General features: G+C 35.6%; 1 protein-coding gene across 1 annotated transcript; it reads left to right on the forward strand.

Annotated features, from left to right (window-relative positions):
• Nucleotides 1–1,449: 1,449 nt before the first annotated feature.
• On the forward strand, nt 1,450–19,320 carry ARCN1 (archain 1). Its single transcript, XM_011384854.2, has 10 exons — nt 1,450–1,605; nt 9,109–9,372; nt 9,860–10,039; nt 10,172–10,377; nt 11,054–11,218; nt 12,778–12,943; nt 14,283–14,430; nt 14,724–14,832; nt 17,320–17,524; nt 18,978–19,320. The coding sequence occupies exons 1-10, from the start codon at nt 1,603–1,605 to the stop codon at nt 19,065–19,067; spliced, it is 1,536 nt and encodes a 511-aa protein (XP_011383156.1). The 5' UTR covers nt 1,450–1,602; the 3' UTR covers nt 19,068–19,320.
• Nucleotides 19,321–20,374: the final 1,054 nt, after the last annotated feature.

Genomic DNA, 20,374 nt, shown 5'->3' on the forward strand with positions numbered 1-20,374 from the left:
TAAAGATAACGTGTAAAGTGCCTGTCATAAAATAATCACTCACTAAAAGTTTGCTGTTTATCCATTATTGCAGCAGTGGAAGAATACTTATAGTTAAGCCCATGAATGAGATAAAATGATATAGGGAAGAACTGCTGATTCATGTATGCCCTAAGTCTGACATTTGGCATGGAAGAAATACCTATAGAATTACAAGACTGGATTTGATTCTTGTTTCCATTATATACTGGCCTAGAACTTTGGGTAAATTTTTTAAACTTGTCATAATTTTCTTCACCTACAAAATAAACACAAACACAGCAACTGCCCCAATTCCTGTACACATTTTTAAAAAGACATAATTCGCAAGCCATAAAAATTCACCTGTTCAAAGCGAACAATTCAGCAGTTTTTAAGTTTGTTCATAGAGTTATGTAGCCACCACGTCTATATGATTCCAGAATATTTTCATCACTCTGAAAAACAAACATCACTTCCCATTCCTCTCCTCTCCCACCTCCTTACAGCCCTATAATCTATCTGTATGGATTTGCATATTTTAGGCATTTTGTATGAATGGAATCATGTAAGATGTGGTCTTTTGTGACTAGCCTCTTTCACTTAACATAATATTTTCAAGGTTCATCCATGATAATGTATCAGGACTTTATCCTTTTTCTTTTTTATAACTGAGTAATACTCCATTGTATAGATGCACCACATTTTGTCATCCATTCAGTTATTACAGACATTCAGATTGTTTCTACTTTTTGGCTATTAAAATAATGCTTTTATGAACATTAGTGTACACTTTTTTGTGTGAACATGTTTTTAATTTTCCTGGGTATATACCAGTGAGTGGAATTGTTGGATCATAGGCAACTTTAACTTATTGAGGAATTACCAAACTATTTTCCCAAGTTATTTTCCTAAGTAGCTGCACTATTTTACATTCCTACCAGCAGTGTATGAGGGTTCTAATTTCCCTACATTCTTACCAACATTGCTACTACAGCCATCCTAGTGGGTGTGAAGTGGTATCTAGTGATTTTGATTTACATTTCTCTAAAGACTAAGGATGTTGAGCATCTTATTAGTCATTTGTATATTGTTAGTCATTTGTATATTCTCTGGAGAAACGTCTATTTTGCTCATTTTAAAATTGGATTGTCTATTATTGAGTCGTAAGACTTCTTTATATATTCTGGATATTAGTTCCTTATGCACACAGGATTATTTCGTATATTAAATGATATAGTGGCTGTGGGAGCTTTATAAACTGCAAGAGGTGTCACAAATTAAAGGAGGGCGCTGACAAAATGTGAAGGGACAGAGCACGGAATTCCGCAGCTAGAGGGAAGCCGCATGCCTGCTGATCCAAGCCTCCTTCCAATCCTTGCATGCACAATTTCACCACTCCACGGGGCCCCGCCCTCCGCCCTTTGACCCGCGTAGTTTCCGGTTGGAGACGTGGCTCAGGGCCGCCATCTTGGCCAGAGGCAAAGCGGCAGCGGCTCCTGTCAGGGGGGCAGCAGGTCCAGAGCTCCTGGTACTTCCCTTTCCCTGACCCCACCCTAGCCCCAGTGGAGCCGAGCGCGGGTGCGCCCCACTACTGCCCTCGCCATGGTAAGATCCGAGCCGAACTCCCGGGTTCGGCTTCGCTGGTCCGTTCTCCCGGCCGGTGGGCCTGGTGTTGGGGCCAGAGAAATACCTCCCCGAGGGCCTGGAGCCCGGCGCTTCCCTCGGGGCTGGGAGAACATCCTGTGCCCGACCTCTCGGGAGATCCAAGGGGCCTGACTCCAGTTCCTCTGTCGTCGCGCCCACACCCTTTCCCCTTATCCCCCAACGGGCACCCTCCTCTGCTGAGACCCAGGCCCCGGAACGGGTCGTGTTTTTGCTCTGAAAGAACCTCGTAGTGGTGTCACTTGGACCCCACGCTGATGTCCTCGACGCAGAAGTCCAGCTTGTTTATGGGCGCCTAGGCTCAGCAGGCTGGACTTCTCTCCTAGGGTTCTTACCTCTCTGTTATCAGCTTGCTTCCCATCCCCAGTTCGGTAGGCCATTAATGTTCGATATCCAAATCCATTGGCGTTCAGGACTTCTTTTGTTTGTTTTAAAGGAAGTATAGAACAGGAAGGAGTAACTTCTAACACTAATTTGTAGGCCCTAGTGTCCCTGAACTTACTTGTGTCTCTTTGAGTATACGCAGTGTATAGAGCATTGAGAAAATGAGTTGTAAAGAACACAGGCTTTCTGTCTTCGAGAAACTTACGGTTCCGGTGAAGTAAAATATGTATGTGGCGTATGATAATAAGAAGGGATTATCCTCTGGGACCTGTTAACTTGCTTTTAGATCTATTTGTATTCTCATCTGTTGTAGATTTGGGAAAAATTAATGTAGATTAGGATGGGACAAAACAGTGCTTACTCCACTACATCTTGCTTTATCACCACCGTTTGTGGATATTTGTGAAGTAGGAGAAATTCTTTGGTTCTAAACGAGCAAATAATTTATTTTTTAGTGCACTTTGCTTTTCAGTCTTTTGAAGGAAGTTTTTTTTCTCTTTTTTTATCCACTTTTTGTTAGTAGATTAATTATTTGATTTAAAGCATCTTCCTACACTCTTGAGAGATGACAGTGTAATCTGGTGTTGATCATATTAAGTTCTGTTGACAAAACTTTTACATGAGAACTTGCATAGTGGGAGATTTATGCTTGGGCTTTTTAAACACCGAAAGGTTCCCCGCCGCCCCGCCCCCTCCCCCAGCTTCAGGTATATAAACTGTATCAAGCAGGTTTGTCTCATAAAACTTTAATGTTGGAGAGAAAATTTCCAAAAACCACTTTTTTTCAGTTTTACTAGGAGTTTTAGTATTTGGATAGTGATTTTTAAACTTCTTTCACTTTTACATCCTGGTTGTATTTTTAGTGCATTTTAGAACATATTATAATTTTAATAGCAAAATTATATAACTCAAATATAGATAATCTTTACAAAAAGATGTGAAAAGTCTTGGAGCTTAGTACAGTAAGTCCTCAATGCCATCAATAGGGTCTGTGACTTAAAGCAAAGTGACATAAAGAAACCAGTTTTACCTAAGCTAATTAATTGATGTAAACAACGGTTCTCATGGTATCTCATCAACCTTATAGTGACATGATCTTGGGTGAAACGATGTTATTGAGGACTTGATATATTTTTAATTCATTGATAACCAAGGGTTGGTAAAGTTCCAGGTGTTGAGTGATAAACATAAAATACAAATTTTTGCATGTTATTTGGACACGTATAAACATACAGTTGTGTCATGTTTAAATATGCAAATATTTCTGAATTACTTGGGACTTGGCATGATCCAGATACAGATTTGTGTATTCTGGAGAACCCGTTAAATACATTCTGCTCTCATGTTTAAGACATTAAGTATTCTGTGTAATGCGTTTGGGTCCTATTCTTTTACAAAGATATCCCTGGACATTAAAAATGTCCAAATAGGGTGACATTTTGTAAGATTTTTGGATCTAAAAGTTGTTTCAAAACTTCTGAAAGTTGATTTTTTTCTCAACATTTTATTTTAAAATTTCAAACATCTAGAAAAGTTGAAAGAACACCCATATAACCGCCAGCTAGATTCTATAATTAACTTTTCACTATATTTGTTTTATCACATGTTTAATCATTCATCCATTCCTCTATACATCTTTTTTTAATGCACTTCAGAGTAAGTTGCAGATATCAGTCCATAAATGTTGATTTATGAAAAATAAATTTCCCGTGGCTTTTGTTACTGAAGTTAGTACAAAAAAACCTACTCTTCGAAGTCCTAGTAGGGAAATAAATGAACAAATGGCTTATGATGACTTTGTTTCTTAACAGTCAAGTATTATAGTCAGTTTTTTTCTTAACTTCCATTTGAATAAGCTTGATATATCTTTTTGATTGTTGTTCGAGAGGATAGCAAAGAATGAAAATTATTTTCTTGAGTTTCCATTGATTTGCCATCTATTCTCCAAATAGGAAGTTGACTGCAGAAACTGAGACTGATGTCCTTTTAGTTTTATTCTGTACAAGCTTTTGTCTTAGAGCAGGAACTTGTGATGAGCTTAAAACTCTCACTGAGTAACTTCAAGTTTTAGGTTTTGTATATAGTCTGGATTTTATTTTAATCTTCCTTCTGATTTTATCTGTAATTCATGCAAACAAGAAAGACAAAATGGTCTTCTATGCCAGGTGTAGAAACTAGCTTAATATCATGAATTATAAAGGAGAAAGTGATTACTTAATCCTGGAAGTGAGAAATACTGAAGCACTTAGGGGTTGGAGGATGCCCTTGACTTTTTTCTTGAGGAAATTGTACATATTTATACTGAATATGTTATTCTTGGACCTCTATCATGGGTGGGAATGAAAGGATGATAGGCAGCTCTCTATCTCACACACATATTTTAATTTACACACATGATTTGTTTTGGTTAGGCATTTCACCTTCTAGCAGCTTAATATTAATGTAAAATGTAGTTCCAAAATAGTTACTACTGGAGCGGTGGGTGTAAAATGGAGGTAGTATACATTTTCAGGTGCTGTAAAGTTTTCAAATGCTTAGACTTATAGAATCTTAAAGATGCAAAGGCACTTTAGATTTCATATAAACTAACCTCTAATTTCTGGATATATTAAGAAGCAGTTAAGTGACTTATTCAGGGTTATATAATTAGTGGCAGAGGAAGAACAGAAACCTAATCTTCAGGTTTCTTTTACTTGTGGAACTTTCTGATCCATGTAGTTAAATCTGGGTAGGAGAGAGTCGTTATTTAATTCAAAAACAAAGAACAGTATACTCAAATCATTGTAAGTCCTATTAGCGAAGAAAAGTTGTTTGACAAAGCTTAACTTAATGGATTTTTCTTTCTTTCTTTCTTTCTTTTTTAAACAGTCCTGGGGAGATCATCTAACTCCTGGGCCCTAGGTGGTTATATCGGTAAAACAATCAAAGGCTCCTGAAAGTTCCTTATAAGTGTAAATGTTCTTTTCTAAAAATATAAACAATAAATAAATAAAACAACTTCATGAGAATCATACGCATTTAGTCTTCCCCAAAGAAAATCAGATCAAATTACAGGAGGAAAAATGAACTTTTAGTGTGTACTATGTATATTTTTATAGTGTGTACTATATTTTAATAATTGTTTAACATCAGTAAACATTGATGTGAAAAGTTTTATTCTTTAAAGCATTGAAGAAAATGAATATTATTTAGAATAGATTAAATTTATCTTGTTTAGAGGTAACCATACATGCCAGCCATGTTAATAACTGTGTGTTCATTAACATGAATAACACAGTGAATTGAAACCTGTGTTACCTTCGCAGACCCAATGATTGTGTTGTGTGGTGTCTTGGGTGTTTCAAACCTTAAAAGTCATACTTAGTGTGGGGCGCTTTGGTACTACCGAATTAAAGCCTTGTTTTGCTTGTATCTGGGTAATGGAATGAATTATTAGAGTCTGAGTTTTCCTGCTTGGGACCTACTGTTTCTTCATCTTTACATATTTGCATCCCTGGATCCATCACAGCTCAATTTAAATACTGTTTCTTCCATCAAGTCATCCCTGATCTTACCAGCTACGAGTAATCTCTTCTCTGAATTCCCATAGCACATTACTTAACACTTACCTAGTATTATAGTTATTTATGTTTGTGTCTTACCCCTATTAGGCTTTTTTTTTTTCACTGAGGTATAACTGACACATAATATTAGTTTCAGGTGTACAATATAATGATTCAATATATATATAGGAAAATGATAATAAATTATAAGATTTAGTTATATATATATATATGTTTTATATGAAAGTTCTAGAAAACTAGTGAACCTAGTGATGATGATAAGAATTTGGATGTTGTTTCATGAATATAAGAATGGAAAGCAATTTTTCAATTAAAAATTTAGTTTTTTGTTGTTTAACACTTTTCGAATCCATATATAATATTAATACTTTTCGAAATTTTGTCTCAAGTCATAAAAGTCATTTGTATAACATTAGGATGGTTGATTTTAAAAAAGATATATATAACTGACATTCAGCACATGAAACGTGACTTTTGATCCTTGGGATAATTAATATATTGAATGACCCTTTATTATTACATGCAAAAGTAGCACAGTTTGACATTGAGGATAGTGTCTACTCCACACAACTCATTTAGATATTCAACATAAAGAAATTGAGAGATCGCCTTTAATATGCAAGACCTAGCAGGATTTGAATCTGTACAACTCTTTCTAAGGTAAGTATTCCTTATTTAAAAAATATTTTTAATCGATATTATATCACACTTTAAAAATAATCAATAATTCCTTAATATCATTAACTATTCACTGTTCAGATTTTCCCAGCTGTCTTAAAATGTTTTTTATAATTGTTTGAATCAGAATTCAAGTACGATTATACATTGTAATTGGTTGACATTATATTATCTCTTAATCTATGGGCTTGCCCCCTCCATTCCTTTTTTAAAATTTAGCCATAAAATTTAGCCTTTTAAAATATACAATTTAGTAACTTTTTTAGTATATTCACAAAGTTGTGCAACCATTACCACTATCTAGACTTAGAACATTTTCATAACCCCAAAAGAAACCCCATACTCGTTAGTAACCACTCCCTTCTTCCCCTCTCTGCCTTCTGTCTCTGTGAATGTGCCTATTCTGGATATTTCATACAAATAGAGTCATATAAGATGTAAGGTTTCTTTCACTTAGCATAATATTTTCAACTTTCATGTTGTAGCATGTCCTTTACTTTTTATGGCTGAATAATATTCCATTTTAAGGCTATATCACATTTTCTTTATCTATTAATCAGTTGATGGACATTTGGGTTTTCACTTATTAGCTATTATGAATAAGGCTGCTATGAACATTCATGTGCAAGTTTTTATGTGGCAGAGCTTTCTGAGGGCTAATTTGGGGGCAAAAAAAATTATCATATGTGGCATATAAACCTTTAGTGAACCAGTACAGAGACTTAGCTGCTTGTCATTGGTAAGCTGAAACAGCAACTACATTTTTCTTTGTCTTTTTTTTTTTTTTTTTTGGCCAGAAATATGTACATGGTTGAAATGTGAACCCCTTACATAATAAAAATTAATGTGAAATCAAATTTCTTAAGTACATTTGGTTTTAGTTTTCTAAACAGATACTCTTGCCTGGTGATAATTTTGGGTCAGTTTCTTCTCTTTAGGGATTAGGTATTACCTTGTCCTTATTTGAAGAAATCTTTTTTTTTTTTCCTCACACCATTAATTTAAAGTTAAAAACATGGAATCATCGCAATGTACACTTTAAATGTCTTAGAATTTTATGTCAGTTATACCTTAATAGAACTGAATTAAAGAAATAAAATTCTATAGCTAACAAAAAAAAAGTTAAAGACATGGAATGAAGGATATCTTTTGAGAGATAAGGATCATAACTATTTTGCATTTTTCTTTTTCCGGGATCTTTTACTACCCTCAGTAAATCTTGCTTGCCTCATACCTAGGTGATGACAAAAACCTCCCAAGTAGTTGGTGATGGTAAAGATACATATCTTAAGTATAAAACTAGTTTTTAAAGATTATAAATATTTGGGGGAAAGTGACTTTTTGGACTTTTAAGCTAGCTTACTTGCCATTCTTAATCAACTGGTAACTTTTATGCTTTATACTTCTCTGTATGTCTAAAATACTTTCTGATCTTTTTTAAAGGAACTAATTTACAAAACTAAATTCTCCCTAAGCGTATTTACTTATGTTTTAGGACTATTCTATTTTTAGCTGTTTTTAATTCTGTACAACATAAATAATTCTAAGCTGGGATAATTAAAGTAAGTTTCAATGTAGAGTGGATAGAATCAGAAACACAAACAGAATTGTATTGCTCCCTTAAATCTACTTCTTTCTCAGCTTGCAGTTGTTGCTTGGGAAGTAGAGCAATTGATAGCATTATCTCTTAAGAGTTCACATGAGAAAATCTGTCCCGTGTTCACTGGAGGTAAATCAGTGGGTAAAATGAAAATCTGTTCAGCAGAGGGAAATTATTTGTGCAAGATACAGATCAAACACTTTTCCAATGTAAGTTGTTTTTACCTAGCTGTTTGGAAATAAACATGATGGTAATTATCTCCCAAATACCCTAATTACTCTAATTCTTGACGGACAAGAACATTGTGTTCTCCTTTGATTATTATAAAACTATATTGATATATTGAAACTATAAGAATATCTGAATTAACTAACTAGTTTTTCTTCAGGCTGCTTATTTGTGTAGGACAGATTTCTGTAAAGCTGAGAAGCCTGACCAGTAGAATATTTCAGTGGTTGTATCCTAGCATTGAGGCTTCATCTAAAAGGCATAGTGTTTTTGTTACTTATATTTGTGAATTCTTGGGTTCCTTCTCTGAAAAGATTGTTAAGACTGTACATAATTTTCTTACTCCCCTACTAATGGCATTTGTGGTCTTCTCATAAATGAAATGCCAGACTCTGAAAAAAAGCCGTTGGTCTTGATCGTTGCCCAGTGTCAAAACCTTTGTGAAACACTGAGTCATTAGTTTTTCATTTTACAAATTGTTTACATATCTGGATAGTGTGGGATGGGAAAGTTAATCAAAGAACAGGAGATACATTTAAACTCACTAGATTGGTTCCATGTTCTAGGTAAATATGAAAGCAAAAGTCAGGGTCTTCTTACAAACCTTTAATCTTCTGATAAGACCTCTGTTTTAGCTGTAGAAATTTCTGTTTTTCGAAAAAGTTTATTCTTTATCAGCCTGTCAATGCAGAGAGCAACCTAGTTCTGAGATACATCAATAATATATATGTAGACTTGGAAAAAACATCTATTTACTAACTTTTTCTTTAGATAATTTATTGAAAAATAGGAATAAATGCCTTCATTTTCCTCTAGTTTTATCTTATGAATTACATACTATAAAAGAAAAATGAAGTAGAGTTTAAAAGTCATTCTAATAGTCATGTCACTGAATAACTGAGTATGTCATTCAGTGGAAGATCTGAGAATGTTGAGAAAACAGATGTGAAGAAATAATTGATTAGTACTTATTTATACATATGTTCCTGGTAGGTGCTGTTGGCAGCAGCGGTCTGCACAAAAGCAGGAAAGGCTATTGTTTCTCGACAGTTTGTGGAGATGACCCGAACTCGGATTGAGGGTTTGTTAGCAGCTTTTCCAAAGCTCATGAATACTGGAAAGCAACATACATTTGTTGAAACAGAGAGTGTAAGATACGTCTACCAGCCTATGGAGAAACTGTACATGGTACTGATCACTACCAAAAACAGCAACATCTTAGAAGATCTAGAGACCCTAAGGCTCTTCTCAAGAGTGGTAAGACTCCTTCTGTAATAGGTTAAAGTTTGTTTGCTTTAAAATTTCTGTGTGAAACTATTTTTACTTAAAGCAGCTGATGCTTATCAGTTTGCATGTTCCATGTTCTCCCCACCGCCATCCCCACCCCAGCAGTTTATTGCCACAGCTCTTTATTCATTCAGCAAACATTTACTGGATGTCCTCTTAGGTCGTAAGTATCTCAGAAGAGAATATTGGAACTGCCTTTTTGTTTCCTAGTTCTTAAGCAGTTACATTAATCTGCTTTTGTGGTTCTGACACTTGTTTGGCTGAATTATTATATAATACACTTTAGATAAGACTTATTGATATAGACATACACACAAGGTAAAGTCTTGCTTAAAATAGTGTAGAAGGAGCTAAGAAAGGAATTTGGGTTTATAGAAATTTGTGTTCTTTAAAGGATAAGACTTGAAAAACATTAACTGCTGATAAATCTTTTTTTTCCATTGCTGTTCATGATTAGATCCCTGAATATTGCCGAGCCTTAGAGGAGAATGAAATATCTGAGCACTGTTTTGATTTGATTTTCGCTTTTGATGAAATTGTCGCTCTGGGATACCGGGAGAATGTTAATCTGGCACAGATCAGAACCTTCACAGAAATGGATTCTCATGAGGAGAAGGTGTTCAGAGCAGTAAGAGAGGTAAATAATTTCCTCTCTGGGACTGCGAATTTGTATGTCTTTCTTTTAGTTTTCACTGTCTGATTTTCCTGTTTTTTTTTTCTGGTATAGACTATACTCAAAGCCACATTCATATATGTTTTTTTTTAATAGACTCAAGAACGCGAAGCCAAGGCTGAGATGCGGCGTAAAGCAAAGGAATTACAACAAGCCCGAAGAGATGCAGAGAGACAGGGCAAAAAAGCACCAGGATTTGGGGGATTTGGAAGTTCCACAGTCTCTGGGGGCAGCACAGCTGCCATGATCACAGAGACCATCATTGAAACTGATAAACCCAAAGTGGCACCTGCACCAACCAGGTATAATTCAGCATATCACCAGTAGCCCTAGAATGGCAGATGAAGGCTGTATGTGTATATCTTTGGAGTGATAACTGATTTTTAGGCAAGTTGTAGATAATGAATTACTTGATGAAGTAAAATGTAATATTGAATTTGGCTCCTTAATATGGGGATAAAAGAGAAATCTGAATGTGGTATTTTTGTGTGTGTGTAAAAGAGTTCTTTTATAAATTATACCATGACCTCAACTTCCTATGAGAGTTACCTTATTTTAGGTGTGAAGAGGATGTTTAACTGTTCAAGGAACATGGATTTTTAATCTTGGTGTTCATGAATGAATTTCAGGGAGAATTTATGACTACCTGAAATTATATGTAAATGTTTGTAGACAGGTATATTTATCCAGATGGAAGATACAAAGTTGTCATCAGATCACTCATGCTTATAAAAGTATACCTTTGGTCTTTGGGTACTTGAAGCTTACATGTTAATAGTGACCCAGCTGCCAGTTTGAGCAAGGAATAGTCTAGTCGTCCACCAAATGCTAAGGCACTTGGGTTTTTCCCTTGAGGTCTTCACAATCCTCTTAAAGAACAGCTTCAGAGAAAGCTTCAGTAATGTGGGGTTATTAATTAATGTGTGGGGTTCTTTTTTAATCATGTGTACATTTTTTCTTACTGTGTATTCTGCTTAGGCCTTCAGGCCCAAGCAAAGCTTTGAAACTTGGAGCCAAAGGAAAGGAAGTCGATAACTTTGTGGACAAATTGAAATCTGAAGGTGAAACTATCATGTCCTCCAATATGGGCAAGCGTACTTCTGAAGCAACCAAAGTGCATGCTCCACTCATTAACATGGAAAGGTAAGTAGTGACCTTTTCAGTAAGAAGAGACGACACATAATGTTATTTCACTGCACCATAAATCCTTTTTATGTCTTTTAATTTTTCCAGATTTAAAAGACAGAGTATATTCTAGGCTATTAACATGAAGTCCTTTTTTACTTTAACTATGATTAGGCGTTCTCAGCCATCTATTTTCAATGAGATTTAAAACTTAACCTTTTATCAGCTCTGCTGACTAAATTTAAAATAACTTGTCTTTATGTCTATTGTGTGCCTTGACTCTTAAAATGGACTCGAATTAGAGAGCTAGAGCTGGCATGTCTTTTTCTAGTTAAACTTTTAAGGAGAACTAGTCTTTAACAGAAAATTGACATATTATCTTTTGCCTTTTAAGTATTTGAACCCAGTATAGAATATTCTGATTCGTCTCTGATCTCAGGACTGTGATGCTAATTGGTAACATTTTTAAGTGGTAGTTATCAAGTTCACATATTCTTGATTCACATTTCTTGTCTTGAAGCCCCTATCTTCTTCTGTTGCTGATGGTTTTGAGGGCAAATGAAAGATGGATCTAAGAGGATACCTCTATCAAGTGTACATAAAAGGAGTATTTTTTATGTTCTGTTCTGTATGAGTGAACAAGGTTACATTGGGATAAATTTCTTAGATGACTAAAGCTCTTGTGCTATTCCTAATGGTTGACTTTGACTGAAACAGAGGCTTGACACTATTTTTTAAAAATACTAGAGACCATCACATTAGAGAGAGCTTGAGACTCTTTTTTTTTTAATTTATTGATCAATTTTATTTTTTTAATTAATTTGTTTTTGGTGACTTTGGTTAATGAAATCCAGTAAGTTTCAGCTGTACACTTTAACAGTAAGGCATATATATATTTACACTGTGTGTTCACCTCCCGTAGTTAGATTTCTTTGTCACCACATATTTGACCCCCTTCACCCTGTCTACCTTCCCCCTTCCCTCTGATCACCACTAGTCTATTTGTCCTGTTCATTTTTTTTGCTTTTAGGTTTATATCCCCCATATAAGTGGTATCATGTGATTTTCAACTTTTTCTGTCTAGCTTATTTCGCTTAGCATGATTATCTTGAGGTCCATCCATGTTGTTGCAAATGGCAGTATTTCATCTCTTCTTATGTGTTGTATATGTACCACGTTGTATGTTTGTACCACAGCTTCTTTATCCAATCATCTATCATAGGACACTTCGGTTGCTTCCATTTTGAGACTCTTTTCTAAAAAAAACTCTTGTGAAGCAAGAGTTCACAAGAGCAAATGCACGTTTATGTGTTTAAGCACTCCCCTAGTTGCTATCCAATTTTGCTATTACAAACAGTTCTTCAGTGAATAACTTACTACATTGTTTGCATGGGTGAGAATTTATCTATAGGATGAAAGGAATTGCAGAATCAAAGGATGGTATAATGCTTTAAATTCGATGCATATAGCAGGAGCACCTTAAAATAAGTTGTGGATGGCTAGTCGCTATTAAACCTTAAAGAAGGGGAGTTCTGGTTTCTACCTTTCTGAACAAATTTATTACTTTTTCTCTACAGTGTGCACATGAAGATTGAGGAAAAAATCACACTAACCTGTGGACGAGATGGTGGTTTACAGAATATGGAGTTGCATGGAATGATCATGCTTAGGATCTCAGATGATAAATTTGGCCGAATTCGTCTTCATGTTGAAAATGAAGATAAGAAAGGGGTGCAGCTACAGGTGTGTAAAAACTTTTGATAAGGGAGTATTAAGACTTGTTTGTCTACCTAGCATAGTCTTTCCCAACTATACTTCCTTATGTGAACCACAGAACACAGAAAATTATTAAAGTTGTATATCTAGTGCTAATCTAGATGCATAGGAAAGAAGTTAATTTATTACATGGATACAGTGGATGTCTTGAGGTGATAAGTCTCTTTCCCCAATTGAGAGTAATTGATAGCAGCTATGTTAAAATGGTCTTTTAATATTGGAATTGAAGGAAAGATCATTTGGAAATCTAATAAATTATTCCATACTCACTAACAAAGGTGCAAAGAGATGCTTATCTGTTACTGTTAATGCAAAGAGTAAAATAACTCATTTAGAATATTGCTTGAAATACAGTTTTTACAAAACAGTTTTTAAACTTAATAGGGAGATATTTTATTAAAACAGGTTATGATACCAAATTTACTCATTCTGCTACTGTATAAGCTATCAGTGCTTGTTTTGTTAGCTGAAGGGCAATATCTAATGGTATATTTGAAAAATGCATAAAATACTTACAAAATAAATGTGTATGTCCCACCTGCCTGGATATGTATGAGAGGTTCTTTATATTATTACAGTTCTTGTTACATTTTATTTCGATGATTGATTTTATATCTCTCGTCACAAGAACAAAGCCCTTTCAAGGAAAATTGTGTTTTTGTTTACTCCAACTTTCCCCCCATAATCAGTACAAAGTTGTCCTTAGGAAGCAGTGCTTATATTATTTGACAGCAGCTTTGCTAACTCTTAAAGTGTATGTATGTTACTATCCAAAAGTTACATCTTTTCCTTTTTTCCTCCTAATATGTAACTTCTTTTTAAGAGATTAGTCCATTTTACTTGGCCTGAGTTTGAACAACTTTAGCACTCTGGGCAGAATTGCAACTAAACTTTCCACAGAGCTTTTCCCTCCTGCCTCTTCAGTGTAAGACCAGGACTACCATCTGACCCTAGTCTTCTGCTTGGCAAGCTTGTCCCCGACCATAATGCTGCTGCTCCCTGTGAAGTATTTTTGGAAAGAACTTGGTTAAAGGTCTTTAACTTCTTCAATTACAAAATTAACTCATTCAGTTATGAACAAAATGGCTTAGAGTTGAAATCACTTTTTTTTTTTTACTATTTTTTAAATGTCTTGAGTATTAAAAGTCTTTAAAGAAGGGAAATCTTTCTTCAAAATAAAAAAGAATTGGAATTTTGTAGGTACCTTGATTGAGATGTTTTGATTATGGGCCTTAGAAGACTAGAGGGAATTTATTTCCTGTCTTGTCATGTCAGCCTTAGAAGTTTTCTTTCTCTTTCATTTCAGACCCATCCAAATGTGGATAAAAAACTTTTCACTGCAGAATCTCTAATTGGCCTGAAGAATCCAGAGAAGTCATTTCCAGTCAACAGTGACGTAGGGGTGCTAAAGTGGAGACTACAAACCACAGAGGAATCTTTTATTCCACTGACAAGTAAGTGGCTCTGGCCTGTCCCACTAAGCTAGTCGGCATTGAGAACTAGAAATAGACCTGGCTTAAACCCTCTTCATTGTCATAGCAAAATTCTTCTTGACAAAATGAGCTCCTACTGCATTTTGTGTATTTTAATCATTAGTTTTAATTTTTAATAGCTTTAATGTTGAAACTGTTGTTTTTAATAGTTTACATTAGTATGTTTAAGGCCCACAGCTGTCAGCTTTGATTTGCCATCTTAACTTTACTCTTTTTCTAATTTTCTAGTATGCTTGCTTTGCTTTTCTCCTCAGTTAATTGCTGGCCCTCAGAGAGTGGAAATGGCTGTGATGTCAACATAGAATACGAGCTACAAGAAGATAATTTAGAACTGAATGATGTGGTTATTACCATCCCACTCCCGTAAGTGGTGTTCCCCACATAATCATTTTTTCTGTATTGGGTTTATAGAATTAGTCTTTTGGAACTTGTTTTGGAAGCAGCACTTAGCTGGTTATCTATTCTAAGATATTCGCATCTTTAAAGGCCATTTGTGAAAGAAGCCAGATACAAAAGGCTAAATTACTATGTGATTCCACTTGTATGACATTCTGAAAAGGTAACACTTTTAGAACAAAAATCTGGAAGAAGACATTTGACTATAGAAGGACACAAGGGAACTTTTGGGGAAAACGGAAATGTTCTGTGACTTTGATTGTGACAGTACTTACATGATTGCATACATTTGTCAAAATGCATTGAGCTGTACACTTTAAAAGGAGTGAAGTTTACTGACTTTAAAACCGAACCAGCCAGTTGTAGTTCTAGAGCGATTTTCAGATGTTGGTCCTTAGTTTGTTCATGTAGTAATGAAGATTTCCAGAAGGAGGAGCCACTTCTCAAACTTTCTGTTTTGTTTTGCATCTGTTAAAGAAATTGATTCTGTCAGACTGGAGTTTCTTTTTCATTTTGCTATCAAAACTTTCAGCTAAAGATGAGAGTATGTTTTCAAGGGAACTATGGATTCTTGCTGAAACACGATATCTACATTACTTTCAGTAAATGTATTGAGGTATGATTAACATGCAATACACTACACGTATTTAAATTGTACAGTTTGGATGGGAGACCACCTAGAAAGACCAGGTGCTATAGGTATAAAAAATAAAAAAATAAAGGATCGTAAGCTGACAAGGTCCTTACAATCTGTGAGGTCAACCAAGGGTTGCCTCGCCTTTAAATTGTACAGTTTGCTTTGACATGTATATACCTCTGAAACCATAACCACAGTTAAGATAACAAAAATGTCCATCACCCCCAGAAGTTTAGGTCAAATAACTTTTTGTTGTGTGTTAAATGGCCTACTTTCTCAGATCCTCTGGAAATGCTCTACCTTAAGGTTATCTCCTCACTAGCATTTCCAGTGAGTGTGTACTATTATTACTTTACCAGTGAATCCCAGCTCCTCTCTTCTGCCTCTCAGCACCCCACCCCAACTCATGAACACCTAGTTAAGTGTATTCTTAGTATATCTTTATTATTATATTGCTTAGTTATTGTTGCAGAGAAAATGGTACTAATTTATAGTTTTGTTCCCTTTTTGATTATTCAGGCCTTCACATGGGCAGATCTGGTTTTAGTCATTTCCGTTTTTAAAAATATACTTTATTACCAGTATCTCCTTTAATGGGGTAACCAGTTTATTCTTCACAGCTCGGTTATTGTTTCAGAACAGTAGATGACTGCTTTGAACCGTTGTAGGTCTTGGGCATTGATAACAGGTATAGGTTTTATTTTGTCAAGATTTATTTTTTTAGACTATTTTTAGTATGCCACAATTTTTAGGCCTTTCCATCTACCCTATAATTGTGGTTTTGGTGGCTTCCTGTGTCTTAGTTCAATTTTGCAGTAGTCTCCAGAAGAGACCCTTCGGCAACATTTTACCCTATTGTCTAGAACTGATCATATTAGTAATCAGAATCAGAATTGGAACAGAGCAAAGAGAAGAACATATATACACTAGGACCATAAAATTGATAGGGAAGAGTTAGTTGCGTTATAACACCCTTAAAAGTTTTCTTTGTCTCCATTATTTACCCTGCCCCTAATATAAGCATTGAATGTCACTGGCAAGTTAAACAATGATAAATTTAGAATATGTAGGAGTAGGTAACACTGCCTGTCAGCCATGTGTGGGGACGCAAAGTACATTCTAACTAGTTCTTTAGCAGATTACGGACAACTGTGTCTGTGTGTCTTTCTTCCATCGTGTTCACATTTTGTCAGGGAGTAATTGTGCTTTCACTTATCAAACATAAGTCCACTTCCTGGATTGTTAGTCAAATCCACTGGCATCAACTACAGTAAGTTTTGAAACATTCTTAAATCTTTTGAAAACATCCTCTCAAAGGCCTAAATTTACTCCAGTCTGAATAACCACATAATGGTGTTTAAAGTTTCCCCCCTCCCACACACACACACTATTATCAACTTGCTTTTTCCCCCACTGTCACCTATAAAGAGAGAGCTACATTATATTAAAATTCCTTCTTGACATAGCAACAAACCAGTGGTGCAGGATTTTTAGAAATATATCCCACTTCACACATTTGTCAGTCTCAGTCCCCTCCTAGCTCCAGATCTAGTCCACATGTTGGAGCAGCCCATGGGCATTTCTGCCAGTTAACATATGGTTGTTTATATATCTGTGTTTACAAAGGAAATGAATAAGACCTTTAGCCAAGGTGCTAGGATTTTGATCCTTAAAGTTATTAGGGAGCCTAATTTTTTCTTAGACTGTATAAAAGTGGGCAGAACTTGAGGAGCATAATCATACTTGGGGCTGGTTTTCCTTGGCAGAGTTCTTCCAGTTCTGTACAACTAACTTGACATGGATATTTCTCATGACAGATCTGGTGTTGGAGCACCAGTGATTGGTGAGATCGATGGCGAGTATCGACATGACAGTCGGCGAAATACTTTGGAGTGGTGCCTGCCAGTGATTGATGCCAAAAATAAGAGTGGCAGCCTCGAGTTCAGCATTGCTGGGCAGCCCAATGATTTCTTTCCTGTTCAAGTCTCCTTCATCTCCAAAAAAAATTACTGTAACATACAGGTACTTCATTTTAATAGAGAGCCTATATGGGGAAAGCATTAAGACAGATGCCAGATAGGCAGCATGGCTTCATGGTCAGAACAAAAAAAAAAAAACAAAAGGTAGTGCCCCCTCCCATTTGCATTGCCTACTTGTTGTATGATCTTGGTCAAATTTCTTACCTTCTTTACCTTAGTTTTCATCTTTAGATCAGACAAAGTAAAGACATTGAGTATGAATTTGTATAAAAGTACTTAAAGATTGTGCAAGATTTATATCTCTTAGTAGCCTGTTTTTTTAATAATCTCATATATTTTTAAATCCATATGCCAAAACACTGAACACATGGTTTTGTAATGCCTTTTGTAATGTCACTTGGTTTGAACCTAAGGAATGAAAGGAAGTGTTTTATTTGAAAGATAAAATTACTATCCCAAAAAACTGATTCTAATACAGATGGATACCATTTGGGGATTATTTATGTCACAGCTCCCCTTCATTAATACAGATAATCATGAGACAAATCTATCGTAAAGCAATAGAAATTTGTGAACTGTTCTTTAAGGTCATTATTTTAACTTATTCTTTCTCCACTTTGTGAAATTGCATTACAAGGACCCAGTTTATATTGTTGTCTTCTTCTCTGACTCATTGATTTGCTTATTACTCTGGCACTGTCTTATCCTCCCAGATGGTTTCTGTCTCTCCTGTAAGCACTTGGGAAGTTATAATTTCCTCAGTTGGATGATTCCAAAGAGCAGTGTGTTCTTGTATCCGATTTCCCCCTCCCTCCCCTCTCAGTTATTGGCATAACCCCATCAGTATTGAGAGCACATTGTTGAACCCAAGACATGGGATAGAAATGAGTACATTTTCCTGTTTGAGACTATTCAAGGAGTAGGACAGTATAATTGCTCTATCAAAACCTCATTAGAAAATATGAATTAATGGTTCAAGTATTGGTGTTGGTACCATTACAGGTACCATTGTTACAGGTAATTCATTAGACTTTTTTATTATTAAAAAGATAAGATCTCATTAGAAGGACCCAGCCATATCTAGAAAATAAGTATGATAGAGCAGCTTATTTAGACTTTGATTGCAAATCAAACAAATAACGTTGATAAGTTAAAATATTGCATTTTGGGTCAAAATGTTAATTGATTTTCCTGGTAGAATGTCCGTGAACTTCATCGGTTTTATAGGGCAGGGCCTGGGCAGTGGCCACTCATTTGGACTTTTTACTTAATACCACTCTACATCTCATCCCAACAGTTTTCTTTTCTATGTAGAAAGCTGGTTAATCATGGGGAAGAGTGATGCTGTAAGCTATAATAATGAATTGAACTTTTTTTTAGCATTTCTGAGTTTTTTAATACTGCTTTTAGGAATTTTGATCTGTCATGCACTGAAAATTTAGTCAACACCTCAGAGATTCGTTTTGCTTTACCTTACTCTTTGTTTGTTTTCCTAGGTAACCAAAGTGACCCAAGTAGATGGGAACAGCCCTGTAAGGTTTTCCACAGAGACCACTTTCCTAGTGGATAAGTATGAAATCCTGTAATACCAAGACCAGGGAACCGAAAAGGAAAACTTCCAAATTAATAAAGAAGAAGCCACAGTGGCTGAAGAGTTTTCCAAATCTACAAGCCATTGGAGACCTTTTATTTCTGATATAATGCACGATTCTCGGCGCTCAAGGACCCTCAACTCACCCTCAGTGTTTCAGTGTCACAGAGACATTCTTTGGCAAAGAAATGACACAAACATAAAGGGAAAGGTTCCTGATTTCTTTGGCAGATTTTACTGGCCAGCAGGAAAGCAAGCTCTCTAGAGAATGATGCCCCCAGTTAAACACCTTCTCTGGCTTCACCTACGGTGTTCCTTTATTTTAATCCCTAAATATAGTTATATTTTATACTTTGTTTTTTTAAAGTTTTCTCTGCAGAAGATATTAATCTTTCGTACTACTTTTCTTTACCTTTAGTTTTTTTTCTTTCTTTACATTTAATCAAGCACTGGGATCATCTCTATATAAGCGGTGTATTTGTTTGGTATTCTAGAACAAATTGATCTAATCCATTCTTGATTTTCTTTTTTGGACTATACAGGTGAACTGCTTAAGTTCTATTGGGTCTAGGAGTTGAAAGATAAGGATGTCTCATGTCCTTTTCCTATATCCATTCATCTCTTCCGTCCTTTGCCAGGTTGTTTTTCTTTCAGGCCTGCTCCTCCATTTTTGAACAATACTATGAATCCCACTTGTGTCAATATCAAAGACAGCTGAGAAATAGCTTTCAAATGGCACAGCCCTCACTTAAAGATATCTGGAAGGAGAATGATTATGTCCAGTTAGGGATTTCTCATTCACAAGTAATCATGTCTGCTGCTGGTGCTACCAGGCTTCTAGTTCTTCACATTTGGGGTACTTCAGCTAAAACATAATAGCTCACAGTCTGTAATCCATTCACGTTCCTCTGATTCACCACCTCCTTCTTTCTGGCTATTGTTTATGTCACCAGTCTTTTTTTTTTTTTTTCCTAGCAGAGACGAGGTTATGATTTTGGAGGCTATAGGTTCAGTGAGTTGTTGTGCCAATCCTATTGGCCCTATGCTATTAGAGAGACTCCATTTCCACCACCAAGTTTTTAGCATTTCAAGAGGCAGATAATTACATTGGGATGTGTTAGATTGCTGCTATGTACTCCCATTTCTTTCTAGCCTGCCTAGCATTTTTTCACCAGCCTGTCTATCTCTGTTTCTGAAATCCTTCCTTTTCCTCCCCTAAGGCTTTTCTATTGAGTGTCATCGTGTAGTGATTGTTTCTTAGCCCCATCTCCGTTACTTTTTCAGTGGAGAAGAATATATCAG

Source organism: Pteropus vampyrus, unplaced genomic scaffold (genome assembly GCF_000151845.1).
Source record: "Pteropus vampyrus isolate Shadow unplaced genomic scaffold, Pvam_2.0 Scaffold633, whole genome shotgun sequence".
Classification (NCBI taxonomy): Eukaryota; Metazoa; Chordata; class Mammalia; order Chiroptera; family Pteropodidae; genus Pteropus; species Pteropus vampyrus.

What these genes read in the sequence shown, in the direction of transcription:
- ARCN1 (XM_011384854.2), top strand. An exon ending in TAAGGCTCTTCTCAAGAGTG is followed by an intron (nt 9,373 to 9,859) that starts GTAAGACTCCTT and finishes GTTCATGATTAG; the next exon opens with ATCCCTGAATATTGCCGAGC. An exon ending in ATCTTTTATTCCACTGACAA is followed by an intron (nt 14,431 to 14,723) that starts GTAAGTGGCTCT and finishes TTTTCTCCTCAG; the next exon opens with TTAATTGCTGGCCCTCAGAG.